Source organism: Gopherus flavomarginatus, chromosome 7 (genome assembly GCF_025201925.1).
Source record: "Gopherus flavomarginatus isolate rGopFla2 chromosome 7, rGopFla2.mat.asm, whole genome shotgun sequence".
In the NCBI taxonomy this organism is placed as follows: Eukaryota; Metazoa; Chordata; order Testudines; family Testudinidae; genus Gopherus; species Gopherus flavomarginatus.
Window position 1 is genome coordinate 78,566,905 of NC_066623.1, and position 24,142 is coordinate 78,591,046.

A 24,142-nucleotide genomic window follows, 5' to 3' on the forward strand; every position below is an offset into this window, starting at 1 on the left:
CTGCGTGCTGTAATAGTCAGTTTCATGCCGCAGCCCCCGTCTGTGTCTTTCCTGCAGGGGAGTGGGAAAGACAATAATTTCCAATACCCAGGGAAAGCCTTTGGTGTTGGTATAAGCAGGACCAGCGCCAGGGTTTCTTGCGCCCTAGGCACACAGCCATTTCGCCACCCCCCGTGTTGATCCCACAGCTCCACCAGAGCCGCGGACCAATGGACCCTCCGCAGGCATATCTGCGTCAGGTCAACTGGCGCCACCTGCCATTCCCCCCCCCCGCAAAATGCAGCCCCCTCAATAATCCTGTCGCACTAGATGATTGACTAGGCTGCCTAAATGGTAGCGCTGGTGTGACAACACTTTGAGCAACCCTCCCGTTTTGCAACGAGGTGCAGTTTCTGCCGCATAACGAAACCATCTGTGCTACTGCTCAGGAATTGCTGCCACCTGGTCTATGGGGTTGCAAATTGGGAGGGATGGGGTCTGTGGTCGAAAACACTCAGAATCTGCTTCTTCCTGGCTAATGTGCCAAATTGACCTATTGGATGATTGAGGCACTGGTCCATGGGGTTGCAAAGCATGGGCGTGGGGACTCTGCACAGGTGAACTTAAGGCGCTGTGAGAATGGCCCGTCTGAAGCTGCCACGATTCCTTGCTCCGCCCCGTGCTGTGCGGTACGAGTCTCCCCGAAGTCCCTTCCCCAGCAGTTTCACCTCGGGGGGGGGTGGCCGCTCGCCCCCTAGCCACGCCCACGCGCTGGCCCGCTCCGACTTACAAACCTCCGCGCCCTAACAAACTGGTACCCCCGACCGTGCTGCTCCCTAGACCACCGACTGGCTATGGGAGTGGGCTACTCCTCTATCCCCTGATTGGCTGCTGTGTCTGAAGCTGACTTCTGATTGGTTGAAGGGTGGGCGGTGTTGGGGGCGTTGAGGGGGCTCCCTCTTTTTCCTGTTTAAGATGGCGGCAGTGAGGGCGCTGAGGAGCTGCTCCCAGACTGCGGGGCGCCTGGTAAGGGGGCGGGGGCGGCGCCTTGCGAGCTTCTTCGGGGACAGGCAGCGCGTGCACCTCCGCTTTCTCGCGTGTGCGGGCCCGCCGGGGAGCCACTGCCTCTGGCACCTCCTGCCCCGCCTGAGCAGGGGAGAGAGGAAGGTCCCTAGTGGAGAGACCGCCGCCCCAGACACGTCCACTTGTCCCCAACTCACAGCCCCAACCCAGACCCCCCAGTGCAGACCTACCTCTTCTCACAGCCCCATCCCAAGCACCCAAGTGCAGACCTGCCCCTTCCCAAGCACCCCAGTATGGACCCCTCCTGGAGGCTATACCCTCCTGTTCCAGACACCTCAGTGCAGACCTGTCCCTTCCCACAGCCCCTGTCCCAGACACCCCTGTGTGAACCCCTCCCACAGGCTATAGTCTCCTGTCCCAGATACCCCAGTGCAGCCTTTCCTATTCCCACAGCCCCATCCCAATCACCCCAGCTATAGTCTCCTGTCCCAGACACCTCAGTGCAGACCTGTCCCTGACACCCCAGAGCCCCCTGTCCGAGATACCCATGTGGACCCATCCCTGTGCCATAGCTCCTGTCCAAGACTCCCCTGTGCTGACTTATCCCTTGCCATAGCTGACATCCCAGTGTGGTCTCCATGCCAGAGCCTCCCTGCTCAGACACCCCAATGTGGACCCCTCCCCACTCCATAACCCAGCAGCCCAGACATCCCAATGCAGATATTTCCTTACTGTTTCATATCCCTTCAATATACAAACATCTCTACAAGGAAATCCACATCTCAGATGTGCATTTCCATAAGCCAGCTGTACCCTTTTTTAGGTAAGCCTCAGTTATCTGTCCCATTGCATCACCTATATATCCCACACATATGGCAACTCCTTTCATATACTAATACATCCCTATATATTGTCCTTGTGTATGTGTCTTTGTGTTGCAACCATGTTGTATGTGTAGCTCCAAAGAGCTGGAATAAGCAGCCTCCTGACTTACTGGGAGGGGTTCAAACAGTCTGCTGTTAATAAAACTTGTAATCTCATGAATTAAAAATGTTTTCTGCAAAATGATGCTAAGTATTTGTAACTGTCTATATTGTAACCTTTATTGAAGCATGTTGGTGTAGGGTTATATGATTGCTGTCATGTGGAACGTCACAAAAATGGAAATATGAGCTTTTCCAAGTGAAAAACCATTTAAAATGAACATATATCCTGCTTTGTGAGAGAAGTGGATATTTTTTGTCCCCACAGCATCTTATCAGCTATAAACAATTGTATCCAATTCCATCTAGTCACAGACCTACCAAGTTTTCCTTCTTATTTAGGATTCACTTAATAATACTGTAATGAAGGATTTTTGTGACAATTGTCTGAACAGTTGTCTTTAGCAATCAACCATTTTTTAGACAATATTCAACTCACTGTAATTGTCAAAGCATTTTGAAAACTCCTGCTTCTTGTGTCTGCGTTGTCTTGTTAGTCTTCTATCTAATCAGGCTTCCTGCTTTTCATATCCAGAGGAAAACTGTGTTAAGGTAAAAGTGGTTCTTTTGTCTGTTTGCATCAGTTATCTGGTCTGTAATTTAGCATTGTCTGTTTATATTGGATACCTTATTGCATGCATTTTCTCTTATTCTTGGAAGACGTTCCATTTCTCTTCCTGAAAACATCCACTGCAAAGAGTCATGAAGGTTGTCAGGATTCAGTAAATATATTTTTGCCTGTAACTTATGTTGAGGTTTCATGATAAAATAATAATATTATGGTACAATTTTTATTTTACTGATTTCTATGAAGGCAGCTGTGCACTTTCAAATATAGAAAATTTATGCAAAACAAAATTTAAACACATTTTTAAAAAAAATTACTTACCCTGAAGTTCAGTTATGTTCTAGTTCTGAGAGACTGCCGAGACGAGTTCCAAAGGTAGGCATTCTCCACTGAAAGGCCTTATGCTGAACACACTGTATTAGACTGGATTTTGAGATTGAGTGCTTTGCAGTTTAATTTAACTGGTCCCATAACTTTAATTCAGGTCTGTAAAGATCAACACCTTGCATTGTACCTGCAAACTAACAGTCAATGCAAAGATATGAGCACGTGTTGTTTCAGCTTCCCCACTTAGAAAGAAAGCAGTGGCATTCTCCCCTAACTGAAGCTTCCACATGGACTTAAGTAGTAGCTTCAAGTAGAGTATATAATGGTAATCAAGCTTGAAGGGAATATGGCATCAACTGCTGTTGTGAAGCTAGTAGTATAGTCTCCTGAACAGCTGTAGACTGAGAAAGGTAAAAGAGGCCCCTGTGCTAGCTAGAAATCCAGGAGCAAAATTGGGTCAACAGAGCCTTTCTGGGAATGTTTGTTTGCATGAGAAGACTCTTCTGTTACTATCATTGTCAGACAATGGCAGTGTTGATGTAAATATCGCTATGGATATACCTTCACTGTGCAGTCAACTTGGGCTTTTACCCAGATTTTAGCCCACACCCCCTTATCATCTTCATAGAAAAACTTGTGACCCAGATTTGGAGGTACTTCACATTGGGGCTAGTTTACATGGCTGAGGGTATAGATTAGAATCTGCTGCTTTCACTTGGGCAGAAACCAGTCTGCTCTACAGTGAAGATCCAGGTAAAATCACTTGAGTGCTGGTAGTCCTCTAATACCCTTCCTATAGTACCCCTCCAAGGACAGACAAGTTCTCCCACAATTGACTAGGAAAGAATCTTAGTGTCTCCGCACAAAGAACCATGGATATGTCCCCAAGTACACACAAGCGAGTGCAGAAACAGGGAGGACACAGTAACATTGGTATGACTTTACTATGGAAACATTCAAACCCAGTCTAGGCTAACTCTGGTGTTCAGTCCTGGGTACCAATCAACCAGTAAAGAGAGATCCTGTGTGTCAAGCACTTGTTTTCATAAATGTTTTCTGGCTTTAGCTAGCCTACAAAGCTTGTTTCGACTCAGTTTCTAACTAAAGCCCAATCCTACAAAGATCAGTGCATGCGTTTAACATTCTTACATTTGTTGGATTATTTAAATGGTACACCTAGTATAGGATTAATAGAGTGAATCTCTTATTTCATGTCATAACAAATTATTTTGTGATTTGTTCAATGAAACAATAAAGATTGCTATAATGATGATATGCTGTGAAATTACCAGCATCTTTAGTCCATGGATTTGAGCTGTTAAGAATGGAACACCTTCTTGTATAAAGAGACTACATGCTGAATTATTCATTTATTATGTTAACCTTTAACACACCAAGTTTTTTCATAAAGAATGTGTAGTATTAAAAATCAAAGACAAATTTCATTTAAAACACTGAATTAGTTTTTAATTATTCCTAAAAATGTCAACTCAAGACAGGACTGAAAATCTTCTGTACCAAAACCAGTCTGTTTTTTTGGCAGTGACAGTACTAATTTACTATCTTCAATGGTTACCTAATGTTAAAATCAAATGGAATGCATTCATGAAACTTCAGATTTAGTGATAGTTCAGAGGTTTGAGGCTGCTGCTTGTGATCATCTATTCAGGTAAATATTGAGCATTTTCCAGTTAGGGGCTTTACAGGGGAATAGAATTGTATTTTATGTTCTGAATGAATAAGCCTTATTGAGTAAAAAATATAGCCATGATCTCAAGTGGGGAGATGTAAACGTAATAAACAAAAAATCCAAAAATCAGGGCAGAAAAGTCACTCACATTTTACTGGAATATAATCTAATTTACCATAAATTTTAAATGCTTTCATGAAACGAGCTACTGTCGTTTAATATTATTTTGCTGAATTTTTGTCATGAAAATAGGCAGGAAGGGATATTATTCATAGGGGGAATTAGAAAAATACTTATTCTGGCTCAACAGAGATGGTCTCAGTAACAAATAGCTAAAAGGTAGCTGAAAATGACATTGGAATGTTGTTAGAGTTGGCCTGTGCAATGTAAATATTGTTTCTGGATAGGAAGGAAACAGTTATGGATATTTATATATCAGATCAAATTATATATACTAATATGCATAAGAAATACGTGAACGGTACCTAATTCAATAGAGCAGAGTATTCTGGATTACCTTTCTTATGAAAAGTGTCACATAAAACCAGTCCTTTCCTAGTTTCTGGGAGAAGTTTAATATTCTTTGTGTATAGGAAGTTAATATGCTTTTCTATCTGTCTGAAGTAAGAGAGGGGCAAAATTAAATTAAAACACCTAATTGCAAATCTTCCTGTGCAGGTATCCTGTTTTCTGGATCCTCTAAGAAGATAATTTCTAAATTTTACAGTCTGAGCCACTTGAGTACATTGTAACACCTGAGTTTTGTTTTTTAGTAGCAAATCTCAGCAGTTAATTTATTTAAAGTTTTTTTTGTTAGCTTTATGGATCAGTTTTAGACAGAATAAAATTTAAATATACATTTTTCATACTAAAGTAGTAAACTGGTTTCTGTTTCTAAGGACTTGATCTAACTGCCATTGAGGTTAATAATAAAACACCCATTAACTTCAGTGGGAGCGCTCTTGGCCTGTAGGCATATATCGAAAATTACTGCTTCTGTGACTATACAGTGCTTCTATATCACAGAACTTTTCAGACTATTGTATTAACTCCTGAATTAGGTTTCTGGACTGAATATAATTTCAGATCTAAAGAAAACATGCAAATTATACCCAATGCTAAAATAATTTAATAAAGTTGATGTTGAAGAATAATTACCTGAAGGTATGTGCCAATTCTAGATTGTTTTAAATGGGAATGGAAAGGCAATTGTTTGTGCCCTATGACAGTTACTTTCTAATTAGCAGCTCAGATCAACCTGTGATTGCTATGAAGACAAAGGAAAATGTACAGATTTTTCCCTTACATTAAGAGTTCTTTCCAGCATGCATTTTGCATATGAATATTTCAAATGGCTGTACTTGCGTTTAGTGTGTGTATGTAATCTTTGTAAAACATATGCCAGTTGCTTAGAAACAATAACAACTATATATCTGATGCCAAATCTTGTCATGATTTTTATTCACTAGAGATGACAAAATGCTTTGTGTTTTGAAGTCTTTGAACTCCCAAGTGTTGTATTAGTAAAACTGTATAAATATATATGACAAATAAAGACTGTGCTAATTTAGAATCTGTATATATTATAGAATGTTTTCAATTGTAATTTAAGACCCCACCTTTTTAATACTTGAGATCTTTTTCCTCCAGATCTGTGTTCACCACATTAGACCGTGTAGCAGTGTTCGCTTTATAAAGTCCAAATACATGAGTATATTTGACAAATCTGCATTCAAGTTTAGTCATCAACACAGATCATTCAGAACATCTGCTAGTAAGTTATTTTTTCATGTTTAAGTAACTTATTTTACACTCCCATTATGTTAGTAGTCTGTGATTTGCATCTTATTACTAGTACGTAATCTAGTGTATTTGGTGCGTTAACATTTTTCTAGCTGGCATTTTAGATTTAATATTTAACTTGCTATTTTTGTCTGATTATCTGTTTCAAGTTTCAAATGGCCAAATTGTCCAGTTTAAGCTCTCTGATATTGGAGAAGGAATTACAGAGGTGACTGTGAAAGAATGGTAAGTTTAATTTTGTTACTAACATACTTAGAAATTAAAAATGCTTTAATGTCTACATTAATTATCAATAGATTGTGAATAACCTTTTTGTGTTACCTGTGTAGGCTTTTTTGAATTATGTTTGCCACATTTTGAAGACCCATGCCCTGTATAATCTGAGTTTAATATTCTATTGTTCTAGCTCATCATGGACTGCTTTGGGGGAGAGTCCATTATTTAATTACAGCTGAAGGTATCACTCTCTCTCTTCCCTCCACAATGACTATTTTGGGGGTGCAGGAGGTTTAAGTTTGGGCCACATGTGTTAGGCTGAATTTTGGAAAGGAGCTTCTGGCTAGGAAAACCTCAGTTAGGCCCATAATTACTTTTAAAATGGAAGAACCTAGCACAGAAATCATTCTCAAAACTCAAATGGTAAATTGATTGAATAGAATTGAGACTCTACTAGGGGCAAAGCAGCCATGGAATGCTTTTTGCTCAGTGTCAGCTGGAGGTGTACTTCTCTTTTGGAACAGGAGATAGACTTTCCAGCTGTAGAGCTTCCCTGTCATCTATTCATGTTGTCAGGCAGACCATCCTTGCTATTAATTAACTGAACATGAGGCTTTTAGTTAGAAATGGTCTGTATACTGTCAAGAGAACGCTAATATTTGCAGTAAAATGATAGAACAAGTGTATTGTGGGGAAGAATCCAAAGTCATGGTAACATTTTGCATATCAAAGATAGTTCTCCTGTCTATAGGCTGGCAAGAGGTATACAACAGAATACATTCACATTTTAAACCACCCATTATATTATACTGTTACTCATAATTGGGTTTATTAAAAGAATACATTGAGCCAGTATGATTTTACTCTCATGTGCTATGTAAGCCTGTTTTTTCCTCCCCATAGGTATGTAAAAGAAGGTGATAGTGTGTCTCAGTTTGATAGCATCTGTGAAGTACAAAGTGATAAAGCTTCGGTCACTATCACTAGTCGTTATGATGGCATCATTAGAAAACTCCATTATAATCTAGATGAAATTGCTTATGTTGGAAAACCATTAGTGGACATAGAAACTGATGCCCTGAAAGGTATTGTAAACACTTTCCCTCTTGCATATTAATTTATTTTTGTTGTCAAAACCATCCAGGTATTCAGGGGAATTCAAGATTAAGATTACATTTTTTGCAGAAAATGAATTTAATTAAAATCTATAAAATTTAACTTCTGTATATAAGAAACTACACCTTGGGTGTAGAACCTACAGCCCATGGGCCAGATCCAGCCTCTTGCTCATTTTCATCCGGCCCATGGACAACACACTTCAGCTCACCTGCTGGAGGGGTGGGGGGGCACGGAGGCTCAGGGCTTCCTGCCCACAGGGCTGGTGCCAGCGGACTGGAGCTGCAAGTGCCGGCTCTCCCTGCCACAGGGGGAAGCTCTGAATCTTGGTGCCCTCCTCCGCTCCCTCTCCCTCCCGGCGGAGCTGGAGCCATGAGCACCACATTGCCCTACTTCAGGGAGGGGAGAAGCCCTCAGCCTCCATGCCCCCTGGGCAGGTGAGTTGAACATGTGTGGCCCACCATTGAGGTTTTGGATGGATCAATGGCCCCTGACACAAAAAAGGTTTCCCACCTCTGAACTACACAAAGTAGAACAGTGATGCGTGCATTTAAATATTGTCAAAATTCTTCTCACTTTTTTATACAAAAAAAAAAAAAGAAAAAAATGCAAAATTGGTGGTGGTAGAGTTTGAAATTTTCAAGTCAGACAATTCAAAACCATGGTTCCCACAAAAACTGTAACAGCTCCATTGTACTTAGAGGCATGCAATTCTATATCTGATAGAATAAACAGTATTGCATCTCTACAAAGGGATGTATTACTCTGGGAATTGAAGCTTTAAGTTTCAGCTAGTTTGTGCTTTTAAAATCAGCCACAACACTGCAATGATATACTGGCAGTTTTGCATTCTTGTACATATCCAGCCCAAGAGATAGTCAGGAGTTGGGGTGCATGGCAAATGACCTTAATTCTCTCTTGAAGATTAGGGATGGTCCCATGAAGTCTGTGGGAGTTTTGCCATTGGCTTCACTGGAGCCAGGATTTCAATCTAGGGGTTTTGCCTCTGGCTTTGCCAGGCTTTGCATGGTTGGGAGGGCTGTGTATAATATTTATTGAATAAGGCTCAGTGTTTAAACTTCCATATAGGATTTTTTTTAAAAACAATTTTAAGACGAGGATGCATTTGTTTGTCCTATGTCTGTAAATAACTATCAGACAGACTAGTAATCCGGGCGTAGCCGTGTTAGTCTGTAGCCACAAAAACAACAAGGAGTCCGGTGGCACCTTAAAGACTAACAGATTTATTTGGACATAAGCTTTCATGGGTAAAAAACCTCATTTCTTCAGATGCATGGAGTGAAAGTTACAAATATAGGCATTATGTAATGACATGTGAAGAGAAGGGAGTACCTCACAAGTGGAGAACCAGTGTTGACAAAGCCAATTCAATCAGGACGGATGTAGTCCACTCCCAATAATAGATGAGGAGGTGTCAATTTCAGGAGAGGCAAAGCTGCTTCTGTAGTGAGAAAGCCACTCCCAGTCCCTATTCAAGACCAAATAAATGGTGTTAAATTTTCAAATGAATTTTAGTTCTGCTGTTTCTGAAGTTTTTTTGTTCAAGAATAGTTACTTTTAAATGTGTTATAGAATGTCCAGGAAGATTGAAGTGTTCGCCTACTGCCTTTTGTATGTTACCATTCCTGATGTCCGATTTGTGTCCATTTATTCTTTTATGTAGGGACTGTTCGGTTTGGCCAGTGTACATGGCCGAGGGACATTGCTGGCACATGATGGTATATATAACATTAGTAGACGTGCAGGAGAATGAGCCCTTGATGGTCTGGCTGATGTGGTTGGATCTTCTGATGGTGTCGCTAGAGTAGATATGGGGACAGAGTAGGCAACAAGGTTTGCTACAGGGATTAGTTCCTGAGCTGGTGTTTCTGTGCTGTGGTGTGTATTTGCTGGTGAGTATTTGCATCAGGTTGGGGGTTGTCTGTAAGCGAGGACTGGCCTGCCTCCCAAGGTCTCTGAGAGTGAGGGATCATTTTCCAGGATAGGTTGTAGATTGTTGATAATGCGCTGGAGAGGTTTTAGCTGGGGTCTGTACATGATGGCCAGTGGTGTTCTGTTATTTTCATTGTTGGGCCTGTCCTGTAGTGGGTGATTTCTGGGTACCTGTCTCGCTCTTTCAATCTGTTTCCTCACTTCCCCAGGTAGGTATTGTAGTTTTAAGAATGCTTAATAAAGATTTTGTAGGTGTTTGTCTCTGAGGGATTGGAGCAAATTTGGTTGTATCTTAGGGCTTAGCTATAGACAATGAATCGTGTGATGTGTCCTGGATGGAAACTGGAGGCATGTAGGTAAGTATAGCTGTCAGTAGGTTTTCGGTATAGGATGGTGGTTATGTGACCATCACTTACTTGCACTGTAGTGTCCAGGAAGTGGATCTCTTGTGTGGACTGGTCCAGGCTGACGTTGATGGTGAGGTGGAAATTGTTGAAGATGGAATTCTTCAGGGGCCTCCTTTTCATGGGTCCATATGAGGAAGATGTCATCAGTGTAGCACAAATAGAGAAGGGGCGCTAGGGGTGAGACTACTTTTTTTTTAGGAGCAAAAAGATAGATTTGTGTTAGTTCAAGAAAAATGGATGATTTTCTATTTTGCTCTGTGTCAGATCTCTGGGAGGGGCTAAAGATTTTCTTTTATTCTGCTATCTATTAAAAATATCCCTATATGAGCTTATTTTTTAATATGAGGAGGAGTTGCATTTCCATTGGGTACTATATATTGAAAAAGAAGCCTTCAGTACCACGATGAACTCAGTAAAAATAAATTAGTGGTCCAGTTTTGCATAATATCTTTGTATTTGGTACCAAACTAGCTATGGTTTGTGGGAAGGAGAATAAAATTAAGTATTGGTTATCTTAGGGGTCCACCAGATGTCTTTGTTGAATAATTATATTATAGCTGTAACAATGAAATATTTGTAAGAACCTAGATAACTTTCTAGTCTAAGTCTACTGACATTCAGAGTCACTGAGATATTTTTTTAATATTAGCCTAAATCTCTAAAGTGATAATCTCAGGTGAAACCACAATAATGAAACATACTTGTGAAAAGGATAATAAAATCTATTTTATGTAAATTTATGATAATCCAAATTCTATAATTTGGGTTATGTACAATAAATTTGCAACTGTTACTTGTTTTCTTTTCATGTGATGGCAAATGCCACAAATCACACAGTAGCAAAGTATACACTCTCCCCAGACTTCCGGCTTCCAAAGGTATTGGAGAGAATTACAATAACTTCTGAGTATCAGAAGGGTAGCCATGTTAGTCTGTATCTGTAAAAGCAGCAAAGAGTCCTGTGGCACTGTCATGGTATAATTCCCCACTCTGAACCTTAGCGTCCAAAAGATGGGGTACCAGCATGAACTCCTCTAAGCTCAATTACCAGCTTAGTACTTGTAGTGCTGCCACCAACCAGGAATTCCAGTGCCTGGTACGCTCTGGTCCGTCCCTAAAACCTTGCCAGGGGACCCCCAAGACCCAGTCCCTGTGGATCTTAACACAAGGGAAGTAAACCCTTTCCCTCACTGTTGCCTCCCCCAGGCTTCCCCTCCCTGGGTTACCCTGGAAGATCACTGTGATTCGAACTCCTTGAATCTTAAAACAGAAGGAAAAGCCACCTTCCCCCCTCCTTCTCTCTCCCCCTCCCAGACTCTCCCTGAGAGAGAAAGTAATCCTAACACAGAGAGAAAATAACCGTTCTCTCCCCCTTCCCTCCTTTCTCCCCACCAATTCCCTGGTGGATCCAGACCCAGTCCCCTGGGGTCTCTCCAGAATAAAAGACCAATCAGGTTCTTAAACAAGAAAAGCTTGTAATTAAAGAAGGAAAAACAGTAAAAATTATCTTTGTAAATTTAAGATGGAATAGGTACAGGGTCTTTTAGCTATAGACACTGGGAATACCCTCCCAGCCTAAGTATACAAGTACAAATTAAGATCCTTTCAGCAAAATAGAAATTTGAACTCCTCCCAGCCAAATACACATTTGCAAATAAAGAAAACAAACATAAGCCTAACTCTCCTTATTACCTAGTACTTACTATTTTGAATCTATAAGAACCTGTATCAGGGAGATTGGAGAGAAACCTGGTTGCACGTCTGGTCACCCTCAGAACCCAGAGAGAACAACCAAAAACTAACAGTACACACAAAAACTTCCCTCCCTCAAGATTTGAAAGTATCCTGTCCCCTGATTTGTCCTCTGGTCAGGTGACAGCCAGGCTCACTGATCTTGTTAACCCTTTACAGGCAAAAGAGATATAAAGTACTTCTGTTCTATTAACTCCTACTATCTATGACAGGCGCCTTATAGACTAACAGATGTATTGGAGCATGAGCTTTCATGGGATGCATCTGACAAAGCGGGTATTCACCCACGAAAGCTCATGCTCCAATACGTCTGTTAGTCTGTAAGGTGCCACAGGACTCTTTGTTGCAGTAACTTCTGAGTGGAGCAATATTTCAGAGAAATGTAAACAACTGCACCTCTAAACTTCAACACTGGGGATAGTTTCAATTTTGTTGAACTTTTGTTACCTGTCAGAATACACACACATCTGAGCTATCTTTTAGGGAGTAAAATGTAAGGGACTAACTAGAATTTCAAATAAAATAATGTCTGTTTAGTAGTTTATTTAAATTTCACATAAATACCTTAAATCTTTATGTGCAAATAAGCTTTTGTCATAAACGATAAGAGTTAATAGAACAGAAGTACTTCATATCTCTTTTGCCTGGAAAGGTTTAAGTTCAGTGAGCCTGGCTGTCACCTGACCAGAGGACCAATCAGGGGACAGGATACTTTCAAATCTTGAAGGAGGGAAGTTTTTGTGTGTGCTGTTAGATTTTGGTTGTTATTCACTAAGGGGGCTCAGAGGGATCAGACGTGCAACCAGGTTTCTCTCCAATCTCTCCGATACAGGCTCTTATAAGTTCAGAATAGTGAGTACTGGGTAGATAAAGCGAGTTAGGCTTATGTTTGTTTTCTTTATTTGCAAATGTGTATTTGGCTGGGAGGAGTTCAAATGTGTATTTGGCTGAAAGGAGTTCAAATTGGTATTTGGCTGAAAAGATTTTAATTTGTACTTGTATACTTAGGCTGGGAGGGTATTCCCAGTATCTATAGCTGAAAGATCCTGTACTTATTCCATTTTAAATTTACAAAAATAATTTTTACTCTTTTCTCTTTAATTAAAAGCTTTTCTTGTTTAAGAACCTGATTTTTTTTTTATTCTGGGGAGACCCCAGGGGACTGGGTCTGGATCCACCAGGGAATTGGTGGGGAGAAAGGAGGGAAGGGGGAGAGAATGGTTATTTTCTCTCTGTGTTAGGATTACTTTCTCTCTCAGGGAGAATCTGGGAGGGGGAGAGAGAAGGAGGGGGGAAGGTACATTTTCCTCTCTGTTTAAAGATTCAGGGAGTTTGAATCACAGTGATCTTCCAGGGTAACCCAGGGAGGGGAAGCCTGGGAGATGCAACGATGAGGGAAAGGGTTTACTTTCCTTGTGTTAAGATCCAGAGGGTTTGGGTCTTGGGGGTCCCCGGGCAAGGTTTTGAGGGGACCAGAGTGTACCAGGCACTGGAATTCCTGGTTGTTAGCAGCGCTACAAGTATTTAGCTGGTAATTGAGCTTAGAGGAATTCATGCTGGTACCCCATCTTTTGGACGCTAAGGTTCAGAGTGGGGAATTATACCATGACAGCTTTTTTAACTTGATGTGGCATTAATCACTTTAATAATATCTAATACTGTTGTGTATTTTTCTGATCCACTTCTAAATGTATTAACATTAATTACATTTAAATTACTTCAGGTAAAGTGAAATACCCTAGTAGTAGTAGTATTGCCAAAAGAAAAAAAACTGTGTGTGTGTAAACACAGTTTTAGCTCCATAATCATTTAGTTTTTTTACACTAGAGTGGGATTTTTTTTACTGTTCGTACAGTCAGAGATTAGAAAATTCATAATTTCTTGAGGTTAATTCTCTTTCTGACTGTGTATAAAAAAAAAAATGACAAAACCGCTTGATTTGATCTCGTGATTGTTTTAAAAAGTCCCGAAATGGACAGTTTCTTATAAGGTTTCCTGTGATGTTTTGGGTTCCATCCAGACCAGTAAGGAGCTTTGTCACTGCCTACCTTGCAACTTGTGGGTACCTTTGTACTGTGCAGCTATGGGTTCAACTCCCTGACATCAGCAGTCTGCCCACAAGCATAAGGTCTTACCTTGGCTTTCACCAGTGTAGTTATTCTTTGCAGAGACGATAACAGCAGCCCTCTGGTCCCAAGTCTCTCCAAATAAATCCTCCCTGAGTTCTGAATTATCAGGTGCTTGGACTGTTCCCCTCTGGTTCATAACCCCTGAAGTCATGAAACCATTCTTCCAGTTAGCTCACTATGGCATACACACTCCACACAGTTCGCACACCGGGCACCTGCTTGGGATGAAAATAAAGTTTATTCAATAGAAAAACCATAGATTCAGAGATGGAATAGTAAGGAACAGCAAACATATATACAAATTATACAGAAAACAAACATAAAGAGACAATCTCAAGCTTTTTACTTTCATATCAGATAAAAACCCTTTTCTAATAAGAGTTACTTGTTGCCTTAAACCGTTTCCCAGCCTACCTGTAGGAGGGATCCAGACAATCCTTCAAATTCTGGATGATCTTCAGTACAAACTCCTTCCATTTTAAAAGGGGTGGCAGTTTTTTTCTTCAGTCATTACAGATATTCAAAGTGGAGAAAACTCTCTCCTGTCTTAGTTTCTGAAGACTGGAGTTTCTTTTCAGTTTCAAGCTGTTCCCATTTGCTTTGATGATTCCTCATTGTTTACTCCTGGGCTGGACAAGGGCCTGGTATATGCAGTGTAGTAGCCATGTCAGTTGCAGAGAGAGGACAAGGTGGATGAGGTAATATCTTTTATTGGACCAACTTCTGTTGGTGAGAGAGGCAGGCTTTCGAGCTACACAGAGCCCTGCCTCAGATCTGAGAAAGGTACTCAGAATGGCACAGCTAAATGCAAGATAAAACAGATCAAGATCTCTAGATCAAGACCATTCAAGATGCTTGAAACCAGTCTCCTATGGTTGGGGAGATAGCTCCTCCCTTCTGTAGTACTTCATCACCGTGTTGTGAGGTGATGCTGAAGTTGAACCAGAGTTACAATTACCGTTTATATCTGTCTGTATGTATGTGTATATAGCTGTGTGTGTGTGTGTGTGTGTGTGTGTATATATATATTCATAACCATAACCTGTATACATATCTCTGTTTTAATCAAAACCACTTTGAGCAATGTAGTAAAGTTAAAGCAGTTTTTATATTATTTTCAGATGTAGCCTCAGAAGAGGATGTTGTTGAGACACCTGCTGTGTCTCATGAAGAACACACACACCAAGAGATAAAAGGCCACAAAACACTGGCAACCCCTGCAGTCCGTCGTCTTGCCATGGAAAACAATGTAGGTTTGTGTTCTATTGAAGCCAGCTCTGTTTTATATCCATTGCTTGTATAGTAGTCTGACTGTATCTGAGAGGCAATAAAACTCTAATATTCTTGAAAGCTGGTGGTGAATTGCCAGGGAACAACAATGAAAAAAGTTGTCGATAAATGGCTTGCTTCAAATGAATAGTGTTTCACTGTTGAAGCTGTGAACTGCTTGTACATAATATTTCTCCTCTAAGAAAAAGGTACCTTTTAAATAATCATTATTCTGCCTTTTATATATATATATATATATATGTAATTAAGGATACAGAGAGTTTTTCAGAAAGTTTAGACAGTGTTTGAGCAGATACTAAGTCACAAGAAGGTATTAACCTGAGGAATGTTACTCGAGTATCTGTAACATTTTCGTATTTATAATCCAATTACAACATATAATTTCTCTACTTGTGCTATATAGCAAAAGTTCTATAGCTTGTTATATACTTTTCAGATTAAACTGAGTGAAGTTGTTGGAACAGGAAAAGATAACCGCATCCTTAAAGAAGATATTCTCAATCATTTGGCCAAGCAGACGGGAGCTATTTTACCTCCATCACCAAAACCTGAAATTATCCCACCATTGCCAAAATCGAAGACTGTGCCAGCTGCTCCAAAGGACAGAGGAACTAAAATTCCTATACCCATTTCCAAGCCCATCGTGTTTGCAGGGAAAGATAAAACTGAGGCTGTGACAGGTAAAAACATAAATGCAATCATAAAGTAGCACTCATAGTTGATACAGCTTCTAAATAATTAGTCAGTGAATGATAACATTTAAATTGATTCTCCTATTCCCATTGATGGAGAGCCAGCTTTCATTTTGTAATCACACTAGTGTGGGGAGACAATGAGAATCAGGAAAGGTAAGTGTGGTTTGCAGAAAGGAGGCATTTTGAAATAATTTTTCAGATGGTGATCAGACAGGGCTGTCAGTATCAGAGGGGTAGCCGTGTTAGTCTGGATCTGTAAAAGCAGCAAAGAGTCCTGTGGCACCTTATAGACTAACAGACATTTTGGAGCATGAGCTTTCGTGGGTGAATACCCACTTCGTCAGATGCTGTCAGTGTTCTTTTCTGGCATGTGTGGTTTCATCATGTTCTCTGGTAGTAGCATCGGGCTGTTACTTGCACCTGCTCATTTTAAATTCTGGTTTTTTAAGTGTTCGTTATGAACCTCTAAAAACATTTTGTGCAAAATTTTGGAAATAGGTACTCTGGAATTCTTCAAACAGTATTGCAAATACTGTTCCTATAGAAATCATTGTGTAATTTATTAGCAGGATCAATGAGTAGGACTGTTTATGTGTGATGTAATCAGTCTTGCCATCTAGAGCTCTAAGATGGACACAGATAAGACAAGATGCACTGGGAGAGCAAATTACATTTCTGTTTTCCTCAGTTACATAATATTTGGGCTATAAAGGATGAAAAGACTGATGCAGCTTAACATTTTTTGGGCCTTGCACACAAGGTTAGCCTGTAGGAATGATCTAGAGGCAGATGCTAGGATACGGAAATAATTCCAAACATTTGAGGCAACATAAATTCTTTACTGAAGTTATTGGGTACCTGCTTCAGGTATATAACGAGTCTCCACGTCAATATTTTCACATTCATGGTAAAATTCCTATTGTATACAAAGAGACAAGATGGGTGAGGTAGTGTCTTTTATTGGACCAGCTTCTGTTGGTGAGAGAGACAAGCTTTTGAGCTTACACAGAGCTACTCTTCTTCAGGTCTGGGAAACATACTCAGAGTGTCCAGTTGTATCCAGTGCTATTTTAGTAGCTCTTGTTGTAGTACTAAAGTTACTTGGTGCCCAAGCAAGAATGATCATAAGTGGATTCTATCCTAACTTTTGAAAGAAAGATTTATAGTTTTTCAAACAAAACTGAACATTAGAAACTGGCTAACTCTAAAGTTTCTAAAAGCTTTTTATTGGTAAAAGCACCTATTGAATATCTTTCAGGCTTTCACAAGGCAATGGTAAAGACCATGACTGCTGCACTGAAGATTCCTCACTTTGGTTATTGTGATGAGATTGACTTAACTCAGCTCGTTCAGTTGAGAGAAGAATTGAAACCTCTAGCACAAGTTCGTGGAGTTAAACTCTCCTTTATGCCTTTCTTCATAAAGGTGAGTCACAGGTGCATTTCAGAACAGGATTCCTAATGGCATATACTGTTGACAGCAAAGGACATAGTGGGGAGGAAGGAAAAACTTGCTTTTCTTCTGCATTTTTTCATTTAGTTTCATCCAGCTCGTCTAATTGTCTTTTTATTTTATCCCTCTCATCATTACAATCATCAACACACAAAACCCCTCTTTAATTCTACAGTGAGAACTCTTCTTGCTTACAGTAACCCATTCCCTTTACCTATCTAGGTGCTTGTATGGATCTCCAGAGTATTTCAAAATAGAAATTAGAGTAACCTAGACAAACACTTGATTGCATTCTGGATATTACAAGCTGCCTGAGGTACACTCATCCTGCCCCTTCCTTTCTCCATTGGGTGATAAGAGTATTAAGAGAGCTCTTAGTGTTAATATTGTTTTTTATGTTTAACAGGCAGCTTCTCTGGGATTACTGCATTATCCTATTCTTAACGCGTCTGTGGATGAAAACTGTCAAAATATCACATACAAGGTTTGTGCAATTTTATGAAAATACTCCTGTGCCAAAAAAGTAATGCTCCTCCAAGCATCTAATAATCAGGGCTCTTTTTCAGTACAAATAAATTCACTTTTTTTGAATGGGAAAGGGGTGAAAAAATTGAGCCCAAAGCAATTCTTAAGTACTGCGATGGAAAATGATCCATACCACCTCTATCTAATATCAAAATGGATTGAATGGAGAGGGCTAGATTAATGCAATTGATGCTATTTATATAGCACCTGCTAAGAAAGACATGCCACTGCTAGCCATATTAGCAACCTGCTCTCTTGCTCTTCTTTCTGACAAGGGGCCGAGCAGTTCCAAACCATAACCCATGAAAATGTAGGGGTAGAAATGTTTTGTTACTGTGGCAATAGTGACACTGTTCTGTCTATCAACCCTGATGTCTTAAATAAGTCACGTTTCTATTAAAAAAAAAAAAGGAGGGGGGGGATTTTCTTGGTATGACAGAAAGCAGGAAACTTGACATGCAACGTAGAAAATATAGGGAGTTTGTGGTCAGGGCTATGCAGAATACACGTTTTGCATGGATTTATGTTGCACTTGTGAAAGATACTGGGTTGATGGTCCTGAGGACTGAACTCCTGTATTTACAGAAGTGATGTAGCACAGGTGGCGGCAATGCAAGTTTCCCTTGGGTCTTACCCCACCTCTCTGAGACTTACTCTTTCTGAATCACTTCAGAAGATAAAAGGGCATTTCAGTCTCTGATTCCTTTAAATTCATGGTCTCACTGCTGAGACTGACAGCATATTGTTACGATGTGTGCACAGATCTGTTAACAGAATAAACAATTCATATTTCCAAGGAGATGTCGAACCCAGGATCCTAGATTTCCTAGATTTAAACTCCCCAAAAACAATTTGGAGGTTGCCTTTACAGTTCCAGAATTATATGGAGAGTACCAAAGAGACTTATCTTTAAAAAATTCAAATCTGCGTAGAATGTGGTTTATTCTGAACAGAAACTTCCTTAGTGGAAATACTGAAAACAATATTTTAGCACTTTAGTTTGTATAAAATAAAGCTAATTCATATTTCCATTTTTTGCATTAACTTACATATAACGCATGGTTGGTTAGTGAAACTTACTGTATTGTAACTGAATATATTGTAGGCTTCTCACAACATTGGAGTTGCTATGGACACAGAACAGGGCTTGATTGTCCCTAATGTGAAAAATGTTCAAGTCTGTAGTGTGTTTGAGATTGCTTCTGAATTAAATCGCCTTCTGACCTTGGGCTCTGCAGGCCAGTTGGGAACAAATGACCTCACTGGGGGAACATTCACTCTCTCCAATATTGGCACAGTGAGTTAAAGAAAAAGATTTTTTAAACCAATTTTTTCAATGTAAAAAAAACTACTACCTGTTACATTGATAAATATGTAATTGTTGGAAAAAAGTGTTTTCTATAACAAATATTACAGTACAGCATACAAGAAACATGCTGCTACTGCAAATGGGCACTCCTGGAATATTCTTGAGCTAATTTTCTTGGTTTCCCTTTTTAGATTGGTGGTACCTATGCCAAACCAGTGATACTACCTCCTGAAGTAGCTATTGGTGCTCTTGGAAAGATACAGGTACGTGTATGTTGATCCAACTACAAAGACACATGTGTTTGTACTGTAGTAAGGCCATGTTCAATTAAAACTTTGCATTTCGTCTACCTTCGATATAGTAGAACTTCAGAGTTACAAACACCTTGGAAATGGAGGTTGTTCGTAACTCTGAAATGTTTGTACCTCTGAACAAAACATTATGGTTGTTCTTTCAAAAGTTTAGAGTTGAACATTGACTTAATACAGCTTTGAAACTTTACTATGCAGAAGAAAAATGCTGCTTTTAACTATCTTAAATGAAACAAGCACAGAACCAGTTTCCTTACATTGTTAGTTTTTTTTTTTTTTAAGTTTTCCCTTTATTTTTTTAGTTTACATTTAACACAGTACTGAATTTTATTTGTTTTTGGGGTGGGATGTTCATCTCTACTGCTGCCTGATTGTATACTTCTGGTTCCAAATGAGATTTGTGGTTGACTGGTCAGTTTGTAACTCTGGTGTTGTAACTCTGAAGTACATTGTTCTTACTGAAAGCATTTTTTTCTACAAGATGTGGAAGAAGGACACCATGTGAACTTTGTAAATGAAATCTTACAATGTTTTTATAAGACTTAAAAGGCTGAGCACAGACAAAAAATATAAACAATCTTTTGTCTCTGGCTCGGGATTGTTTACCAGAAGCCCACTATAGTCACCTCATGATGTTTTTATTTAACTTGTTGGCTTCTAGGTATAAAAGAAAAAAAATTAATTATATTCTGATATTTGTAGGGGTTTTATAATACCATCTTTGTTCAGAAAGAATACTTGCATGGTTTCAAACCAGGAGAAAACTTAAAACAAATTGTTTCTGATATTTAAGTTTTGTTATGTGATCCAGAGATTTAAATCTATCTAAGAACTTTGTACAGTCAGATAAATACATTTGTTAGTATAGAAGAGCAAAAAACCAAAACAGACCCTCCCCCTACATTTCTTAGTGGATAATACTTTTCCTATATTTCCCCAATGCCTTTTTGAGCTTCTAGGGAAGGTTTGGGAGGCATGTGTCACCTCAGCACCAAAGGTTCAGTCAACTTCTCTAGCAGTGATCCCCATACTTTTCAGAGTCATACCTCCAGTATCCCTGTCCGCACCCCCTGAGGCTGGGGGTGGGACCGCAGCTCCCCTGAGGGGCTGAAGGAACGCGGATGAGGGTAAGGGGGCCAAGGCTTGGGCTGTAGCTCAGGGCAGATCTGGGGCCAGGACCAGGGCTAGGTGTCATGGCCAGGGGCTAAGGCTGAAGGAAGGGCCAGAGCAGAGCGCGGAGTGGGGCTGGGTGGTGTTCCTTCCCTACCCCACATGGGGACTGGCCCAGACCCAGCCACCCAGTTCCTTCTTGTCCCTGTAGGAAGCGTGCCCCACAGTTTGGGGACCTCTGGTCTAGCTGGATGATTTGGAGTCAGGGAGGAATTACGATAAACTCAGCAGGGTTGCTTAGGAGTGGTAGGTGGTAATTCTGTTTGAGACCCACTACATAAACAATTGGGGGAAAATCTGTATTCTCTTAATTGAAATATTGCTCTATATCTACTCTAGCAATTGTTAAGACAAGAATCATGTGTGTATCATTTCTTTCATCAGCTTCCTATTTTCTTCCCTTCTCTTCTTTCTAGGTTCTTCCCCGATTTAATGGTAATGGGGAAGTATTTAAAGCACAGATAATGAATGTGAGCTGGTCAGCTGATCATAGAATTATTGATGGAGCTACAATGGCCCGTTTTTCTAACTTGTGGAAATCCTATTTGGAGAACCCTGCTTCCATGCTGCTAGATCTTAAATAAAGAACACTAATGCCAGAACACATCCTTAAACTTTGGGGGAATAAACTCAATAAATATAAAAGCTAGCTATGCTAGCATATGTCCATTAGTACTTTTCTTATTATACAATTATATTATGTGGTTGAAAGCCTATGTCAGTCTATTGATAACCTGTTCCATTCTTTTCAATTAAAATGGGTAGTTTTGTAGTTTATTCTGTGGGAGGCTGTCATACTTAATAGGTCATGGTGTGACTTCTAAATGTAATGGGGGGAAGTATTTAGTGCCTGCCTCTGATAATATGTGCTGACTGCCACTGAGCTGACATTACTGAAAGACAGATATCTACATGTCTGCAGTACTTTTAAACTGCTTATTCTGGATAGAAGGGAAGTTACGTCACAGTTATTCCTGGTTGAAAACAGGAATTTATTTTAACAAATCTAATGGAATATTTCCAAGTTCCTGAAAGAAATTATGCAGAAATAATGTACAAATAAAATGTCTTTACGATTATCTTTAAAGATGTCCAGTGGACTTTTTATTGTTTAATGGTGCTGATGTTTCCTCTAGTCCTCTTATACATAGAAAGTTCTTAGCACAGGTACTCAGTTTCAGGTGACAATGGAAGATGACAATATCCCCCAAAATTTACTTCCTGCTCAGTTTCAGAATATTTACTAGAATCCAACAACTCTTTGTAATAACACTGTAGAACTGTCTTGCACCAAACTCTGGTAGGCTGAATGTATGTAGGATTGTTTACATACTTTTAGAGTTTTCTTCTGGGAAGCAACAGCCTCCAAAAGGATGCCATGACTAGGTTTTCCGTTACTAAACAAATAACTGCTTACCACCATTGTTTATCATTACCATGACCTAGCAAACAGCTACTGTGCTCTAAAAGACTGTTGTCACCTCGCACATGACAGCTATTGTTTGTTCAGATACCAGGGTGTACATCAATATTTGATATGAAATAGAATCTGTGTAAACAGAGCATAAGAATTAGATAAATCCTCTCTAAACTCATGTGCAAGGCAGACAGTCAATAGGATTTAGGTTAGCACCCCCAGGACAAATAGCATATATGTTGTTTTAGGCTAAAACAATGGACAGTGGGAATGCTAGTTTGCAATAAGATGCAAAGAAAAACCATCGTGTGCATACACATTCCAGAGAACACTGAGTTGCAGAAACACAACAGGATCATTGTAATGTAACCAAACAATTTGGGAAGTCAGGCCCTGTGGTGAGTAGATATAAGTAACCTGAAAAGTGTAACTGAGGGGCCATAAGAAGGAAGGGAGGAAGATGCGAGACGCTTGAGACTAGAGACCCAATCCCTGATGTGCTAACTGCTTAAGGGGTGAGGAAGAAACTCTCAAGCTGTGGGGAGAGGATATACACCAGAAATATAAGCTGCTTCTCATATTCCTCTGAACAATGGTTTCTATCTGTATTAGCTTTTGCAGTGTAAGACAAGATTTGTTTTAATCTGATTTTTCTATTAATAAAACTTACGACAAGCTTTGTGCTTTGGATCTCTTTATTTGGGAATTTCATGCAGACAATCCTGAACAGGAGAACAAATCTTCTACTTCCTATTTGAGATCACAAAGAAGGGATGCTTGGAGTCTACCTCTCATGACTTAGCAAAAGGACACGGACTGAAGGCCGCTCACCTATCATTTGTGTTGCTCTAAGGGCTGCAATCCAAATGATGCATGTGAAAACCTTATGACCGTGGATGAGAACCAAATTGAAGGGCTGAAGGAATGATACAACATGATAGGTGCCTTAGAAATACCTTAGATAGATTAAACTACTCTGCCAGCAAAGGGAGCCAGATTTCTATTTTTGGTCTGTCAAATCCTTAACAAAATGTACAGTCTATCTTCTGCAATCATCTCTACTTATCTGAGTAGTTAAGGAAATTGGGTATTTAAGAGAAGTTTTCAATAACTAGATCAGAAAAAAATCTTAGAAGATTGAAAAGTGAGTACAGTTGGTATCTATAAATGGATATGGGGGGAACTAACAGGGATCAAGGGGTTAGTGATGGATTATGGAGCCTTTTACCTTCACATAGAACCAGTTCTAATCTGGCCCAGGTTGGTAGTGACAGGAAATCATTGCCATTTGATGAGGATTTGACATAGTGGTTATGAATCCACATTACAAAAACTCTTCACAAGCAGCACTCTTGGACAATGTCATTAAGTTTTACTGATTCTCTTTCAAGCAGTGATCTGTGGTTTCTGTCCTGTTCTTCAGACAGCCCTCTCTTGGGATCCAGTGTGCTGTTGGCAAGACAGGCAGAGCTGGGGACTGGGTGCACAATTCCCTTAAACCCATTGAGAATCAGTGCAGGGGTTAGACTTCACAGGAGATCCCAGGGATGCATGTAGTTGGGACTGATTTCAGGGAGCTCAAGGAGGTGGTCCCGTGAGCCAGCGCAGGGGCACAGAATCTCGGGATAGAGTTCTCCAGAAGCCGTGGCTGAGATGTGCTCAGACTTGGAGGATCCATGGGGTTGTGGCCTGCTTCTTTTTTGGGGTAGAGAGACCCCACTTACCTAAAAGTTTACCTTTAATATTTATCAGATGGAATTGTCATACAGAGAGGAGCCCAGTCAAGTACTGCTTGGGTGGGAGTGTAGAAGGGAGGGACAGCAGCATCTCCTATGCAAATTCCCCTTTCTCCTGATCCTGTGGAAACCTCTGTGCAAGTGCTCTAAGCTGAGTTGAGATTTCTGACTGAAAAGAGAGTGGAGAGGGAGACCGGTCCCCACAGCATCACGTTGCTTTATTTCCACTGGGATTGTGAAGCCTAATATAGCGATGATCTTGTCATACTGGTTGTACACTGGTTTTAATGA

At 40.2% G+C, this 24,142-nt stretch overlaps 1 protein-coding gene and 1 long non-coding RNA gene across 8 annotated transcripts; one reads left to right on the forward strand and one right to left on the reverse strand.

The window, feature by feature from the left end:
- Positions 1-927: 927 nt before the first annotated feature.
- On the forward strand, positions 928-22,792 carry DBT (dihydrolipoamide branched chain transacylase E2). Of its 6 annotated transcripts, XM_050962364.1 has the most exons (12): positions 983-1,005; positions 4,424-4,549; positions 6,221-6,344; positions 6,523-6,598; positions 7,493-7,674; positions 15,068-15,195; positions 15,673-15,916; positions 17,190-17,356; positions 17,790-17,867; positions 19,014-19,205; positions 19,409-19,480; positions 21,115-22,792. In XM_050962364.1, the coding sequence occupies exons 3-12, from the start codon at positions 6,278-6,280 to the stop codon at positions 21,280-21,282; spliced, it is 1,374 nt and encodes a 457-aa protein (XP_050818321.1). In that variant the 5' UTR covers positions 983-1,005; positions 4,424-4,549; positions 6,221-6,277; the 3' UTR covers positions 21,283-22,792. The 6 variants fall into 6 exon arrangements, with proteins under 6 accessions (XP_050818319.1, XP_050818324.1, XP_050818323.1 ...); XM_050962362.1 differs by lacking the exon at positions 4,424-4,549 and having other exon boundaries at positions 928-1,005; XM_050962367.1 differs by lacking the exon at positions 4,424-4,549 and having other exon boundaries at positions 928-1,005; positions 19,147-19,205; positions 21,115-21,210.
- On the reverse strand, positions 8,429-14,944 carry LOC127055431 (uncharacterized). 2 transcript variants are annotated; one of them, XR_007775479.1, is made up of 3 exons: positions 14,361-14,944; positions 13,953-14,161; positions 8,429-9,194 (listed from the first exon to the last, which is right to left on the reverse strand). It is a non-coding gene; the product is annotated as an uncharacterized LOC127055431 (long non-coding RNA). The 2 variants fall into 2 exon arrangements; XR_007775478.1 differs by having other exon boundaries at positions 13,953-14,164.
- Positions 22,793-24,142: the final 1,350 nt, after the last annotated feature.

Excerpts from the sequence above, each read along its gene's own strand:
- DBT (XM_050962362.1), top strand. The coding sequence starts at position 955 with ATGGCGGCAGTGAGGGCGCTGAGGAGCTGCTCCCAGACTGCGGGGCGC. Across the intron at positions 15,196-15,672 it reads GTCTTGCCATGGAAAACAAT|ATTAAACTGAGTGAAGTTGT; the intron begins GTAGGTTTGTGT and ends TATACTTTTCAG. Across the intron at positions 19,481-21,114 it reads GTGCTCTTGGAAAGATACAG|GTTCTTCCCCGATTTAATGG; the intron begins GTACGTGTATGT and ends TCTTCTTTCTAG.